The sequence below is a fragment of the Thunnus maccoyii genome, chromosome 16, assembly GCF_910596095.1.
Source record: "Thunnus maccoyii chromosome 16, fThuMac1.1, whole genome shotgun sequence".
Classification (NCBI taxonomy): domain Eukaryota; kingdom Metazoa; phylum Chordata; class Actinopteri; order Scombriformes; family Scombridae; genus Thunnus; species Thunnus maccoyii.
Genome location: NC_056548.1, coordinates 25,211,704 through 25,228,333, shown reverse-complemented (window position 1 = coordinate 25,228,333; position 16,630 = coordinate 25,211,704). Strand labels below are relative to the sequence as shown.

The 16,630-nt window shown below is 40.6% G+C and overlaps 1 protein-coding gene across 2 annotated transcripts; it reads right to left on the bottom strand.

The window, feature by feature from the left end:
- Positions 1-426: 426 nt before the first annotated feature.
- Positions 427-13,551, bottom strand: mocs1 (molybdenum cofactor synthesis 1). Of its 2 annotated transcripts, none has more exons than XM_042388479.1 (11): positions 13,241-13,551; positions 11,865-11,973; positions 8,765-8,932; positions 7,109-7,273; positions 5,839-5,900; positions 4,741-4,852; positions 4,132-4,244; positions 3,545-3,655; positions 3,013-3,133; positions 2,807-2,854; positions 427-2,529 (listed from the first exon to the last, which is right to left on the bottom strand). In XM_042388479.1, exons 1-11 carry the CDS (start codon positions 13,445-13,447, stop codon positions 1,397-1,399), a joined length of 2,349 nt encoding a protein of 782 aa, XP_042244413.1. In that variant the 5' UTR covers positions 13,448-13,551; the 3' UTR covers positions 427-1,396. The 2 variants fall into 2 exon arrangements, with proteins under 2 accessions (XP_042244413.1, XP_042244414.1); XM_042388480.1 differs by having other exon boundaries at positions 2,439-2,529; positions 2,792-2,854.
- Positions 13,552-16,630: the final 3,079 nt, after the last annotated feature.

Here is a 16,630-nt window from a genome sequence, read left to right as displayed (position 1 = left end):
ACTTACTTCCCTTATCTTTCAGACACTGCAAAAAGAGATCAGAGGTACCGTAGAATGTTTTAATTTTCTTTTAGTTATTGGACATTGAGGCATAGTGAGCTTTGTTGGGTGCAAATTGTCTCAATGCTTTCCCTCAGGACTCCTGCTGCATTTCATCTCAACTGATTTAATGGCAAAGATGTAGAGTGAATGCAATCCACCATTTGATATGATACAAAAAATAGTAAAACTTCTACAAATTCTACAAATGGGAACTAGTGGTGTGCAGTGCAGAACAGAGAGGATAACACCAACAATAATACTGACTATATGAATGTGACATAGAATACAAGGATGCTGCATCAGATGTCATTTCACCAGCCAGTTCAATCATATTAGGAGATAAAAATTTCCATACAATTATACAATTTAACATGAAAGCAACAATTTGACACAATCAAGTTTATTCTGGGGGGAAAGCAGGGAGAAAAAACAACAACCAAGACTAGTGTAGTGTATTAGCCACCATATGAACAGGTGGCACCTTATACAAATGGTGGATATTATCCTCATCATCCTCTCCACCTGTACCATGGTATGCGTACAAATATCCAGTGTTTCCAGAATACAACGGAGGTAGAAGGAATAGAACAAAAACTAAATAAAAGCCAGTAAATGTCTACCTTAAAGTAAATTCGAATGATCATATTAAAACATTCATAGTGCTGTTAATTACTGCAATGCAAAGCAGGTAAGTAGAGGAATATGTACAGTTGATGTTTCACAGTTAAGACGTGAGGGGAGAACCTGAAAACATACAGTACATTCCTCTGCTCTCGTTACGCTGCTGCTGCTGCTTCCTTCTGTGCCAGCTTCAAAGTCAGGCACCAGGACTTCATTCCAAATTGAATTCTTCAGATAAAGGACAAACATTCAACGTTAGCAACATGAGGCTGTCCTCAGTCTGTTCTTCACTTCCAGGGATGTTTTGTGACTAATACTGGAGCACCCTCTTGAGACACAAAGAGACACTGTAGTCCTACATCTGTGCACTTGTTGCACTGATGTTAGATATACATTACCGGAAATAAATGTATGACACTGAAATTAATTCTCATTTCTCATTTGCAAAGCTAAATCAAAGTAAACATGGGCACTGTTTAGTCAACATGATTCATATTGTGTGGGATTAAGTGTCACTGGAGTAAGCAATCCAGTAAACTCCTGGCAGAGGTCGGCAGGATGGGATTAGGATGAGTTATGTGATTATAACATCTTTCAAATCATTCTCATGGTGTAATTTTTTTTGTTTGTAGAAAAATATGATAATTCTGGTGAAACTTGGCACAGTCTGCGTGCTGCTTACAATTCATTCATTCAGTTTTTTCTGTGTTGGATTTATTGGTAGGGGAGGAGGTCAAGACTGACGATGAAAGTCCCTCTTTCCGCCGGTCTTACTGACCAGCTTTATGTCCGTAATGATGATGTCATGGCTCACAGCCTTGCACATGTCATAGAGAGTCAGCGCTGCTACAGAAACGGCTGTCAAAGCCTCCATCTCAACTCCTGTCCTGCCTGTGGTGTGACACGATGCTGTGATGACTGCTGCGTTCTGCAGCTCGTCCAGGTCAAAGGTGACTGAGGCGTGGTCTAAGGGGAGCGGGTGGCAGAGCGGGATGAGGGCTGAGGTCTGCTTGGAAGCCATGATGCCGGCCAACTGCGCCACAGCCAACGCGTCGCCCTTAACCAGCTGGTTATCCCGAAGCAGCCGGAAGGCAGTGGGGCCCAAGATGACGGTGGCGCAGGCTGTGGCTGCTCGGCGTGTGGGAAGTTTCCCGCCAACATCCACCATGGTGGCTCGGCCTTGGGCGTCTGTGTGTGTCAGCTGGGCTTCGGTGGTGTCATCTAGGTGAGGGTTGCAGGCACTTGAGCCTGACTTGGTCTGATCTCTCGCAGATTGTCTGAGTTTGACACCGGGGTCTTCGCTGGAAGTTTGATTGTGACACTGTCTAACACTGTGGTGATTAAGATTTATTTTGGCATTCATTAGTTGTGTGCAAAAGCTAGGTGTTCCTGGGGTCCTTAGTAAGTGGCTCTTCAGAGCATTAGGACCCCTGGTTTGTGCGTACCTGAGACAGTCTTCTTTAACATAGCTCATGACATTTGAGCGTGTAGCATAACGTACAGTCTTAGTGTGACAACTGGGGAAAGTTAGACTACTATCAAACTCAGAAGAGTGATGGGAGGCTACATGGTGGAGGTTTTCCATCTCATTAGGTTTCTCTTTGCTGATATGTGACTGAAGATGGGTAACCCCACTCTTTAAAGTTCTAGAGCAGCAAACAGGGGCTGCCTGTGTTGAAGCAGTGCAGTCTGGAAGGCACAAAACACCCTCTCTGTTTAGGACTCTCCTGCTGCCTGAATGGCACATGAGAGGTGCTGTTGTTGGAGAGAGGAATGTGTTGTTTGTAAGCTGGGAAACAATGGGGAGAGCCCTCTGACTGTCTTGCGACTTTGGCAGAGAAGACAAAGGCCTTTGGCATGTGGCGCCTGTTGGATATAGATAACATTAGTCAAATACACTGTTTAATAAAGAAATTCATATTTAGGTGAAGGTGTATTATTTACAGTTCATACAAATGTTTGTGATTCTTATTAGTTCAAATGTAAATGCATTCTAAAGGTGCATAATCTACTGTGAAAAGGCTGTGAATGTGGAAAACAACTTGCTAGCCCATGATGATCATAAGATCATAAATAAACTATAACAGAGAAGTGTCAGAATACAGTGGTGTGAGAGATTTGTACGTACAGCCATGTCACCCACCAATGAGGATCATAGGCCTGTTCTTCATTTGGGAGATGCTGAACATGCCTGAAGAGAGGAGGAGGATGAAATTACATTCCAGAAGAATATGATAATCTGGGCTTTGCAGATTACAAAGCAGGAACAATATACGAATGAGAGGGCAGTAAATGTGCAACAGGTATGCAGGTGGTATATATATATAAAGTAAGTGTACACAAGTCTACCTGCATGTTGTTTCTTCTTCCTGCCCACAGCAGCCCCGATGATTTGCAGCAGCTCTTCATCTGATGCCCCGGAGCGCAAGACATCCCTGAGGGACACCTCTGAGTTACCGAACAAACACACCTGAATGAGGACAGACAGGAAGGAGTGTTACATACTATAGTACACACACCCAGGCACAGTATGTATGCTGCATTAAAGGACCAGTGTGTAAGATTTAGGGGGATCGATTGGCAGAAATATTGGCAGAAATGGAATATAATATTAATAAATATGTTTTAATTAGTGTATAATCACCCACCATGTTTCTACAGTAGCCCAGAACAGACAAACCAAACACAGGCTCTAGAGAAGGCCTTTCACATTTTTCATGGCCATCGTAGGTTCTCCTACACCCTTGTAAGGGGAGAGGGAGGGGTATTCAGTTGGTTGCAATCTGCAACCTCACCACTAGATGCCACTAAATCTTACACACTGGTCCTTTAACACACATTAAAACATTAAAATGTCCTTGAAGCACAGCTGTAGCTTTACCTTGAGGTTGCCGTCTGCAGTGATGCGTAAGCGGTTGCAGGAGCCACAGAAATGGTCAGACATGGAGGTGATGAAGCCCACTTGACCTTTGAAGCCTGGCACTTTAAAAGTCTGTTGAAAGACAAAGTAAAGCATCAGACAAGTGTCACTGAGAAAGATCTAGGATTTGGATAATATGTTTGTCTGAGATGTGGCCCAAAAAAAAGGTTAAATGACCATTAATGTAGAAAGTTTTAGACCAACATGAGCCTGGTGTGCACTACTCTTGACTATATAATACTTTATAATGACTCTTACTGTCTGACCAACAGTAAAAACTCCACTAAGACACTCAATTTAAAATGATATGAAACAGAAAAGAAGCAAATTCTCACATTCAAGAAGCTATAAGCAGGAAATGTTGATTCACTTGATAAAAAAATAAAACAGTCAAAAGATGATTTTTTAAGAATCATAAATAACAAGAATGAACAGTGCCATCATCATCCCAATTTGTTCTTCATGAAAATCAGGAGGCTGAATAAATCATCTGCCAGTGTTAAGCTCCACACAGGATCAAACTAATGTTCCAGTTGGAAGAAATTGACCTTGGCTGTGTCTGTGTGTCCAGTTTGAAGCATTTCTAGGTGGGGCCACTGCTGCTTGATGTGGTCCAACATCTCCTGGTAGCTCACCATCTTCTTAAAGTTCCACTTGTTGCCTGCAGAGAGGAGAAGAGGCAATGTGGGTCAATGTGGGGTGTAGCGTATCACAAGCTACAGGCATCTTTTGGGTCATCAATTAATTCAACAACCAGGAACTTCTGCCAAACTTTCAGACAGCAGCACATCAGTACTATTTCTGCAAGTAAATCTGAACAGATGACATTTTTCTTCACAGAGGGAAAAGGGAGCAAAACAGGACAAATGAACAAAATACTGTTGTTCTATTTTAAAAGCTTAAAATTTTCTTGGTTCCACAAGAAAACACTGATTATTTCTGAACGTTGTATGTCAAATATTCAGCTGGGTGATTTAACTTTAAACCTGCTTCAGGAGTCATGTGCATTGTATGCAGCGTTACTCTGCATTTTTTTGCATTTTTATTTTCATAAATAATGTAAGCAAATCCCTCAGTACTATAATGTGACCATAAACTTGTTTTCAGATACCTTTGCAGACCTGCGTAGTAACACATAGTGGGAAGAGTGCACTTACCATCGAAGGGCATGTATTCGATGAAGCGCACCTGCAGAGGCTTCTTCTCTGTCAGCGCCACAAAGTCTAGCAGCTCGTCTTCATTGAGGCCTCGCATGACCACACAGTTGACCTACAGAGGGCAGCACACAACAATGCGTCACTCTGAGGAACATTGTTCAAGGACCAGAAATGAACTGTGATTCAGAGTTTTTAAAGATTATGATTCCTGCAGAGTCTTATTATCTCAGGGATTTGATTAAGAATGTGAACTTTTAAAACAGCAGCAGTAATCTTAAACTTTTTTTTCCCCAAAGCTGATCTTGTTCTGACCTCTTTCTGACACAGTTTGAAATCACTCAGTCCTTCACTCAGACTAAACTGACAACTGAACCATGATGTTTTATGGGATCTTTGCATTCCAGAAACACAGCAGTAGCAACACTTCATATAATCACACTAAAGGTCTCATGAGGGGAGCCAGGTTGTGTGTGTGTGTCTGTTTAGATGTTTGTTTATTCTCTTAAACCTGCACAGTGTGAAGTGGAACTGGGGTAGGCAGTCATTAGTCACATACAGAAAATGAGGAAGTAGCAGAGAGAGGCTCAGCTTTTGTGGGTAAAATGTCAGGACACAAATAAAATACTTTATTCAGCAATTTTTGAACAACACTGTGCTGCCAATAACAGCCATTTTTTCTTTACTCTAATAAAGCAGACACTCATCCTTTAATATTTGCTGCTGGTTCTAACAGTGTCTTGACAACAGTTTTAAGTACAACATGGGGAAAATTCATATTTTAGAGCACCATGCTGTATTTTTTCTATCCAACTATGCTTCTGTTACCACAATACATGTATAATATTTCTAGCAGTCAAAAATCTTCCGTATTACATATCCATCTGTCTATATCGGAAAAGTTCCAATAAAAATGTCATAATTTAATACTAACGAAAAAAGACAGATGCAAGAAACAGGAATATTAAAAACAGAGCAGAAAAAGCGACAAATGAAAGAGATTTTAAAACAAATAGTAAATAAATGATCTTTAATGCTGTGGGTGAAATTATAGTCAATGTTTCTAAGTAAAAGCAAGTTTGAAAAGATGAACTAAAATACCTTGACAGGGTTGTAACCCATTTCGATGGCCTTATCAATGCCCTCCATGACCTTGTGGAACCCTGGGGGAAAACAAAAAGACTATCAACACTTTATCTTTGAATTCCGTGCAACAAGTTCAGATCTAAAGAAGAGATTGTGTTTTAGGTGAAAAAGCATTGAGTAATACCACTGGCTCAAGATCATCTTAAGATCAGAGTTGAGTGATGTACAAGCTTGGCTTTCTCTGCTCACTGCATTTTAACATCTGACTAAGTCCACGATTCACCACAAACCACTGATATGAACACATCCACAACTAATCTCTCAGCAGCAGCCAGAGCCTTTAACAGTAAGCTGCCAAGGTTAGACCCATCATTTGTTTTCATCTGCGCAAAACCCACAAATCCAGGCAGACTTGCACAGGATGAAAGCATCAATGCAGCAGGTGAGGCTTATGTTTAGTCTGGCATTCTCATAACAGCGATTGAATGTCACATAGGCTGTACTTAAAGCCCTGAATATGTTTATTAAAGGCTGAGAAACAAGATTCCTTTCAGTCTCTACCTACAATATCTAATGTTTGCTAAACCTAAAACCTAAAAATCAGGTGTTGTGGAAGAAGACTGGCTCAGACGTTGCTTTTTTCCACATGCCAGAATGTTTTTTTCTCTCCCTTATCTCCTAATCTCAGTCGGCCCATCTGTGTCTGCCTTCCACATGCCAACCACCCACAGCTCTGCCCTGCTGTCACCTCCCCTCCCCGTTTGTTTAAGGTTTACAGGCTCCTTCTGTAAACTAGTGGGATTGACGGACAACAGCAGCAGCATACGTATACACAGTGTTGATTTAGGCTGTCAACAACTTGTGGTTTTGGACAAAGACAGAGAACTGCAACAACAGAGCCAAATGAACACCATTACACTATTTTCTAGAGGAAAAAGCTTTATAAAGTCTCAAATAAACTGCACACTAAACATCACCAGTTAATTGGAGTGTGATGAAACCTTAACACTGAGACAGCAGCAAGGACAGTATACAACTTGACATTTGTTCTCTTGATTCCACCTAAGACACTGCTGCAGGTAAGTATACTTAAGCTACAGTATCAAACAATTATCTATTCTAAGATTATCTTGTAGTAGCGCATCAAAAACAGTTTCTGTCCTTGTACTATTGTCTCTCTTTCTTACATCAACTATTTAACATTGTAAGCTTTAATCCCTTGCAGGTGACATTACAGGTCAAATGCTATATAAGGTGTTTTAAAACAACTGCAATTTTCCCCTACCTTTCCGCCTAACAATGAACTCAAATTTGGCAGGGACCAGTGAATCCAGGCTGATGTTAATCAGGTCGAGGCCGGCATCTTTCAGCTTAGGCAGAAGCCTGGCCAGGTTCATGCCATTAGTCGTTACGGCGATGGTTTTCAGACCCTCCAACTTCCTCAATTCTGCTGTAGAGGGAGAGTAAACAGGAAAAGAAAACAGGAACAAGAGAAGAGAGTGAGACGCAGGAAGATAAAAATATGGGGGAATGTGGGGACATGTGTAGATTATTACCCTGGAGACCCATGCATCAGCTGTTAGTGAGTTCAAATTTTTACCTATTTACTAAGTGGAGGTTTAAACCTAGTAACTGCCGGGGGTAAGGCAGTTGCGTAGCTAACTAAGATAAGAAAGCTGAAAATAAAATCTGCCTTGCTGATAGGCTGCCTTTTTTAATAATGATGCTAACTGGAGACATTTTAAATTATATGTTACAAAAATGAAAAAAAACACATTATGCTAATAATGTCAAACTAAATGACCATCTATTATTAGTTAGGTTAGCTTAATTTGATATTTCCCACCCACTCTAAACTGCATAAATGCTACTGACTCTGACATTAGAGTACAAAGGATTGGGATTCAAGTTTAATATATCACTAGGCCCCATAAAACTGCTGTTTCTGGAAGTTATGTTGCAGTTTGTGAGGCTACAATAACTTCCAGTTTATAGTTAATTGCTAGCTAGTAGTTACTTAGAACGTATGGACGACTTTACACACAGTTGGTGCAAGCCTCTCCAGATGATGTAGTCAGGCCAGCACCACTGCATAAACTTGGTGACTGAAACAATGAATGTACATCTGTTTGCTGCATTTTAGCACAAAGGTTTGAAATTGATATGTGAAAAAGCTTTACATAGCCAAATGTCATGGATGTGTTTAACAGTACATACATACTCTATGTACATACTCAACATACACAGTAGATCAAGGGTCTGGTTTCTACTTTATGCAAATTATTCAGTCCAATAAACCTTGATGAGGGTCATGTGAGGTCACAGTGGTTGTCAGTCAGGTGACACAGTGATAATTGCTTATCTTTATAGAGCTGCTGGCAGCCTGTGGTCTTCTTTCTACAAAGACATTTTCCATTGGTTACACTGCATTGCTTTGTTCATTCATGTCATGCTTTAATGTCGGTCCCATGAGCACTGTTCACAGAACGTGACCCCACTGTGGTCAAGACTGCAACGGTTAATTTACAAATCAGGCTGTAAAATTAAAATGCTGTGATAATACCTCATTAGACTGAGCATATAGCTGCACTGTAACAAATCATTTCCCTTTCACATGTATGTCTTAGCCTGAAGGCATGCATGGAAAATCAGTTCTCCACCTCACTTGTCTCTCCTCATGTCACTTGCTCCAAAAAAGCTCTAGTCTAGTCGACAGGGTAAGCCAATGAATCACTGATAGCCATGGATAGCAAATGTTGAGTCCTTCCTCTGAAAAGACTGTCAATTGGTCATATGGTAAACTGCAAAAAGCAGTTTGTGCTCACCACAACTTGGTTGCAAGTGTTGAAACAACTCAAAATCACAGCCAAAACTGCTCTCTGTGTCCAGGCTCTCTGACATGAACAGCCCCTATCCCCTCCATCTTTTACTAGTTCCTTACCAATGATATCCAGCACATCAGGTCTGATGAGGGGCTCTCCTCCAGTCAGGCGGATTTTGTCCACCCCCTCCTGGACGAAGAGGCGGGCCAGGGTCAGTACCTCCGAGGTGGACAGCAGCTGGCCCCGTGGCGTCAGCTTCACCCCCTCCTCTGGCATGCAGTACTGACCTGAAAATGAGATGAGATAGCAACAAAGATATAACGTGCTATTCAACAGTTGCCTTTATCCTACAGTATCACATATTTCTTAATATGTGAGGTTCTGGTGAATCCTTCATGGAAAGTGCCACAGAGGTGGATCTATTCACCAACATGACTTACTGAGAATGTGGAAAAATTATAAAAATATGAAACCAGACATGTTATAGTCTATGTATTCTGATAAAAACTATTGTTTGATGAGTGTTTTCTGTAGTCACCATTCATCTATTCTAAAAAAAATGCAATTATATCAATAAAAGTTTGGGATATATTTGAGTCATTTAACTGTATCTGATATGTATAAAGGTAAAGTCAGTCATTCTGGGGAAAGATTGTTGATATTTGAACTACACACCCAAACAAATACACCCCTCTCCTCATGCTCCTTCAGAAGCTCCATCCCCCAAATTCATGGACGCACATTGCCAAGAGAACGCCCAAAAGACAAATATGGCGAAATCCAGAGTGATGCGTCAGCTGTAGAGTCACTTCTGTTCCTCTCACACATTATCACGAACGGAAAAAAAAAATTGTCTCATGTGAGCACAACAGTCCATCCACACTCTCCACCTCTCTGCAGCCTCCTCACTTCTCACTCGACCTGCGTTCAGCGTCTCTGTCCACAGAAGCAGCCGTCTGTCAGCTGCAGCTCCTGGAGAGCTGAGAGGACAGCGGCCGCACAAACTACATTCACCAGACTGACTGACAGCACAGATTTACTGAACCAAAATAGTTTGCATGTCATTACAGGGGAAGAAATCACTGGTACAGTTAATAAGTTGAAAACACACATACAGGGGGATATTTTTGTAATTTAAACAGCTGCCTGCTCAGATTACACTTCACTAAATGTGACAGAAACAGACTCGGAGCATAAAAAAACATGGGGGTGTCTGTGAGAACAACCTCTGCTGATTGGCCGGAATAGTGTTGTGTGGCTGGGTCTGAGCCACTTTGTTTGTTTCTCATTAACAGAGCCAGTGTTGTGTATGAACACAGAAGGGCAGCTAGCGGACCGTGAGGAGACATTCCCTGAATTTGACAAAAAATGTATTTAACAATCTTTTTCCACAATGACCAACTCTATCTTCCAGGGTTGGACTCTCAGATATTACTGTTCCACTTTGCTTTCCATGGACATATTATCAGGTGTGGCCTTAATGTATGACAATAATGTCTTTACTTTCAAGATAATACTGCCACTGGTGATGAACACATTTATCTGACCAACGCCCGACCAACCCAGGATGAACACAGATAAGGACCTACCTAATATGACTTTGTGTACATTTCATTTTTCTGTCATTTCTCTCGTTTTATAAAGAGTAATAAATTATAAGCAGCCAGGAAATGGACTGATGTTACATTCGCCAAATACATGGTAGTTTATCTGTCCAGTAACTTAGGTCCTGTTTACACCTACCTAACACGCATCTTGGGTGATCCGATCACAAGTGGACAGCTCTAAGTGCGTAAGTTCACACCTGGCATTAGAATGCATCTTCACATGCGTCTCGAGTGAGCACTTGTGATCTGATCTCACTTCCCCGCTCCATTTGAAAAGACCAAATGCGGTGCAGAGGAGAGCAAAACTCAGGAGAGACGCAGCAGTCAGACATTTCTTCGATAGGAGCGGCTGAGATTGTCACTAAAATGAGAATAGCTGGTCCAAAGGTCAGTCCACCTTAAGTGAGCCTGGTCAGGTTAGGCTAACCCATTGTCAGGGCTAACTCCCTTCACTTTAATCAGCAGGTGGCAAGCAAGACACGGGAACTTGGCTTGGGTCTTGAGGAGTTGTAGCATTTATTCACTGACAAATAGCCTAAACTGTAAACACACTGCACTGCTACCTTCACAGCTATACTGCTAACTTCATACTCTCTGCTCCAGCCCTCTTGTTGTTTCACACTTTAATATGACACCGCTGGCAAGTGAATGAGTACATACTTCAGCTTAGGCAGAGGACGTCAGTTGAGTAGGCGGTCCTTCAATGTGGCCTAAGACATATTCAGTACACACTGCTACAAGAATGTGGCCATATGCGGCCCAGACCACCTCCGAATGTGGTCTGAGCGATTGGATCTCAGTGCGTCTTGGGTGCGTTCTCACCTGTACTTAGAGCTGTCCACTTGTGATCAAATCACCTGAGATGCATTTTAATGCCAGGTGTGAACAGGGTTATATACGGTTTTCAAGTTGATGTGAGAAAATTCCCAAAGATTTTTACACATTTAACCCTATTTTTCAGTATTTAATCACATGCAACATGCAGACGGTGTAACATTTATTTTGTTTCTATGAAAATCTCTTATGCCTCTTATTTCTTACGCTACAAGTACTGATTTGGATAAATTGAACTCTGCTAAAGCTGCATATAATTTCACAAACAAGATGTCATTCCATTTAAGTGCATTGACGATGAATCCAAATAACATCACTGAGCAAAAGCAAGAACTAAAAGGGGCCTTGACCTTGAGAAAGATAAGAAAAGCAGCTTCAGGCAAGGTTATCCTCTTCAGGTAAAAGCCAGTCCATTTTGAAAGACTATGTTCAAAACATCACTTTCCATGTTCTGCTGCAATTTCCTCTTTTTGTAGCAGGGTGTCATAAAGTTTGGAAAGACAGTTCTTCCAACATGAAATAAGTCCTGCTTTCTTGTCGGGAATTAACCCACTGCTGAAGATAGGAACAATTAATCCCCACCAGATCTTCTAAAGCTGATCCTGACCTCTATAAAAGAGAGAATACAGCGCTGCCTGCTGCAGTGAATCTAACATTGTGTTTTTAGTAATAGAATCAGTAGAATCATTATTACAAACCGTGGTTGCTACAAGCTATGTCAGCAGCATGGAACATAAACCAAAGAAGCTGCGGACACAGTGGGATCAGATCTACTCACAGCGCAGGTTGCATTTCTCGGTCAGGGAGATGCGCAGGTAGCTGTGTCTCCGGCCAAAGTTGTCAGTCAAGAATGCTGAAAAGGGTATGCTGTGGTCTCTGAGCCTCTCCTGGGGAAAATAAAGACAACTGATCTGACAAATGGAAATAGATGGTAAGAAGGGAACAGTTGCAGTGCCATGTCATTAAAACCCAAATTTATTCAGTCAACATACCATAAGAGTCATTTTATTCTCATGCCATTTGAAATGATATCAGTGCCTTATTCTGAAAACAGTTCAACTATTAAGGGTTTGTGCAAGGTATGAAATGCAGGGATTTGTGTAAAACCTGAATTGTCTACATTTAAATAAACGTATCAATAGATCACAAGGTGTTGCTAAGTCAGCCATACTGAGGGAGCTGCACATGGCTTTGTAAAAGGCTCATGACCTTTGACTGTCAACAGTAGGTTGCTGTTATGTCAGAAGTTATACACACAAAGGCAAACACGTGAGTAATCAGTTAGTAAGACACACTAACGTTAATTACAGGACCCACCCTGATCCTGACTCCTAATGCATCCACTTTATATTCTTAATGTCTGTTATCTAAGGCTAATGTTATGAGCCCACTGCTCCTTAAAACACACCCCTAAAATGTTTCTTTGTTCATTCACCCTGTCACTGATAGTTCAAGTGCCTGCCAGGCAAACAGACAAAGCAACTTGTAAAACAATGAATTTCACATTGCCATGGCTGACTGTCATTTGCAGTACAGCAGGATAGCAACAGTCAACTTCTGAGGTTTAGTAGAGCTTAATTTATGCTCTGACATGCAAGAAAAACTGTATGCATGTTATTTCTAGAATAAAACTATACGCTTACATTACTGGTTAGTAAGGACATCAAATTTGCCTGCAATGACAGCTAAACTGGTGGATAAGTGAACAGTGCCTCAAGACACGTTATGAGATTAATTTATGTCATCTCAGGAACATCCCCATTTGATTTGTATAGATTTAGGACTGAACTGTTGATAGTGGTGATAATAGGGATAAGTAGACCTGCACTATCATTAAAACAGCAATTGCTAGAATCCTTGGTGATGAATCTCTATCAGGGAAAATAAACTAGTGTAAAGTTGCAGTATGCTAGCGTCCCACAAAACCCCTTTGCTTGACAGCACCAGTGCTGCACAGTCACTAACTTGCTGGTTTAATATTTAGTCCCTGACAGTGTTTGTCCAGTTTAAGGCCCGGTAAAGGGCCTTAAACTGGACAAACAACACAACTTGTCACCTATGCCTCTACTCATGAACTAGCGTTAGTTAATAACTCAGGTACTAGCCAGTAATGAGACAACAGTGATTTGAGCAGTGTCTTGGAGTCCGTATTACCTGTCTTGACCTGGTTTTCGGAGAAGCGGCGAAGTTGGCAGCAGCTGAAGTCGAGTCTCCAAGTGCAAGTTCATTTTCCTTGTGCGTAGCACTGGAATAGAGTCTCTGAATGTTTCCATTAACGCACTGTACGAGGACTTTTCTGAAATGTGTCACATTCTTGTGTCTGTCAAACAGGCGGCAGCACATGCTGGCGTTAGTAGCCATGGTGATATCTTCCTACAGCTCCAGACTCCTCTGAGGCTGTTGTTGTTAACGGAACTCTCGGTGTGAACCGCTCTGCAGTAAAACATGTCAGATAGACCGGAGACTGACAGGGGAGCACGAGGGGCGGGGTGACGTCAGCCAATCGTACTGAATTATGCAAGCACTATTGCATGCTGGGTAGTGGAGTCCTGAGCGCAGATGCAGTCTTTGTGACACAAATGTGCCGGATTTGTGACATAGAGACGACCTACATAACTATTCATGCGACACTAGTTTTTGTTCGTGTTCTTTGTTTTTGTCAGATGTGTTAAAATTGTACATATTTCTATTTAAATTTCATTTGCATTTACCGAAATTAAACTCAATATTTGATTAATCTGGAAACCATCCAACCCCCGGAGTAAGGGTCCAGAATTGCATAGTTCTGAAATTTCCTGTGTGTGGTTGCATTGGTCTTACACACATTTCATAGTCGAAGTGGTAGACGTTATCTTTCCAGATAGGTGAGAGGTGAGACTCTGGAACCAGTAAAATGTTTATGGATCATTTTATGGTGTGTATAAAGTTCCTACATGAATAACTATGATTAACCTGTGGTGTGCAGTGACCAAGCACCTTAGCTGACCTATAGAGAGAGGCAGTGCCATGACAGGCTGGATTCTGGCTTTATTGTCTTCTTCTGAAAAGTATAAAGAAGTTCTTTGTTTTCCTTTTAAAGAATAATGAGAGAAATTGTAGAAATAAAAAATATTGTTTGCATCCTCTTTTACAGTCCACCTCTATTTAATTTGCTGTTCATCAACCCCACTGGCAGTTTAAGGTGATCATGTGAAAGGCCCCTGGCTACACTTTGTGTGGGCTCCCTCACATTATCACAAAAAGGAGAGCCATGTATTTCATTAACATTTTGGGGGCAATAACTTGCTGGAAATAGAGGAAACAGGATTAGGTCACCATTAGGCTCTTACAGTTTGAGTTTACATTCATCACTTCAAATCACTTCAATCAAATTACCACAAATTACTTGCCATAAAGTGATCTTGGGAACTTAAGGGCCTCCTGATGATCCAGCCTCGCTTTCTATGTGCAGCCCCAAGTCTATATTATGAGGTGATATTTATGTGAAAAAATAGAACATTAGATTTATCGCAGTTTTAACCTTTTCCTATTTGCCCGCAGGCAAACATGTGACGACGTAATCCTGTTATGTCCTGACCTGCAATTCAATACTTAGGTCACTTGATGACAAATGAACCATCTCCATAACAACTGAGCAAACTCCCTCTGCTGATGAAGGCCGTGAAATGTGATTGAAAGCCCTGGAAAATTTCCAGTAAGTGGATTTTTTTGTGTTAAGATTTTCTTGTCAAACGACAAGGTCAATAATGAACCCTCAAGTGGTGATGTTTTAAAATCACTATACATTAACTATATATTATACTATAACTATACATTATGTGCACATATATTCAAATATACAGCAGAAATCTGTATATTTACATGTTTGATTTGGGGCATTTTTCAAAACATTACAGCATTATTGTGTATTTACTGTCAAACTAGCTTATAGCCTGCTTGTAGTCCTAGTTAAGGCAGTATTTCAAGCAAAAAATGTCTGACCCAAAAACTAGTTTAACTCAGGAAAGAAATAGGAGAAACTCTGCTATGGCTGCAGGTTTTTATAGTAAGCAGCTGTGTACTGTATTTGGCGTTGTTGATCACCACTCTGTCTTATCACCGGGAAGAGACTGTTTGCAATATATGATGTATCCACAAGATGGGGGTACACGCTTGAATTTGGTTTGTGGACTATGTTTAATCAGAATATGCAGGGTGACTTATCAGATACACAAAAACAACATTTTGTTATTGGAGAAATGTTTCAAAATCAGCATAATCAACATAACTCTTGTATACATGATAGAAAATTACAGTTTCTGTGTAAAATGAACATTGTGTGGAGGAGGGTATCAAGTTGACTAGTCTTGCTATTAAATACCTGTATGTCAAAGCATTTGTGCTAATACCACTGCAGTTATTTTACCTTTTTATATTAATATAATCCTGAACAATCCAGTCCATATTTGTGAAAAGTAACAACTCTTTCTCCCAAAGCTATAAATAGGAGAACCAAGTGTTGGATCTGCAAAGTGTTTCTGTTTTCTGATGAGGGGTATTGTATTCTAATCAACACACCATGTTTAGACAAAATATCTGTTTGTCTGTAATATATATTTTGCAGTAGCCCCGCTGAGATCAGCCCTGCCAATAAATATCTCAGTTTCTACAATAGGTACCTTTTGAAAATTATCAACCCCATTTACATCTTAACCACAGTCAAGTGTGAAAATGTGAAAATATGTGTGTGTGTGTGTGTGTGTGTGTGTGTGTGTGTGTGTGTGTGTGTGTGTGACATACTAAGCACCAAAAACCTTGTTATACAGAATGTTTTGCTTCAGATAATCTATTTATGATATCAAAACTATGGACCACAAAATTGATAATCTGCTGAGTCTGTGTTTTATTTAAATTATGTGCAGTGAGATGAGATGCACTCTAGAGAGAAAACCAAACTTATTTACTGTGTTGGGGAAGCTACTTTGAAAGCATAGCTTTGCAAGCAACCAATTACTTCACACTAGAAGAAGTTGAACCACAGCAAAGCTACCCTGGGGAGAAATCTAATTTGGTTAACTAAAGCTACTTAGAAAAAGTTCAAACTACTTAGTAAGAAAAATTATCAAATTGACAATGAACATGTGATGCCACTCAATTGAGTTTATTGCAAAAAGTGCCCACTTGTTCACAGGTCATACATAAACCAAAAAAAAAAAAAAAACACTATTCATTCAAAGTGCAAGGAATGTCAGCTGACAGTGACCTTGAATCAGACACCTGCCCTCCAGAAACTAGAGTCCAGGTGGTTGCATGCTTCTAAAACAGCTTGCGACCACTGAACATTTGCTAATAAGTAGTAATAATCAATACTTATGACTAATTGACACCTATTATACTCAAGTTTAGTTTTATAAATTCAGATTCAAAACATTAAAAACTACAGCCAAATATTTTTCACAGGTGAGCTGACAATCCAGCTTCCTGGTATACCTGTGAGACCTAAACCTGTCCTAAACAAAACAATCACACCTGGCTGTTCACAAGGAAAAAATTGCGAGGAATGTT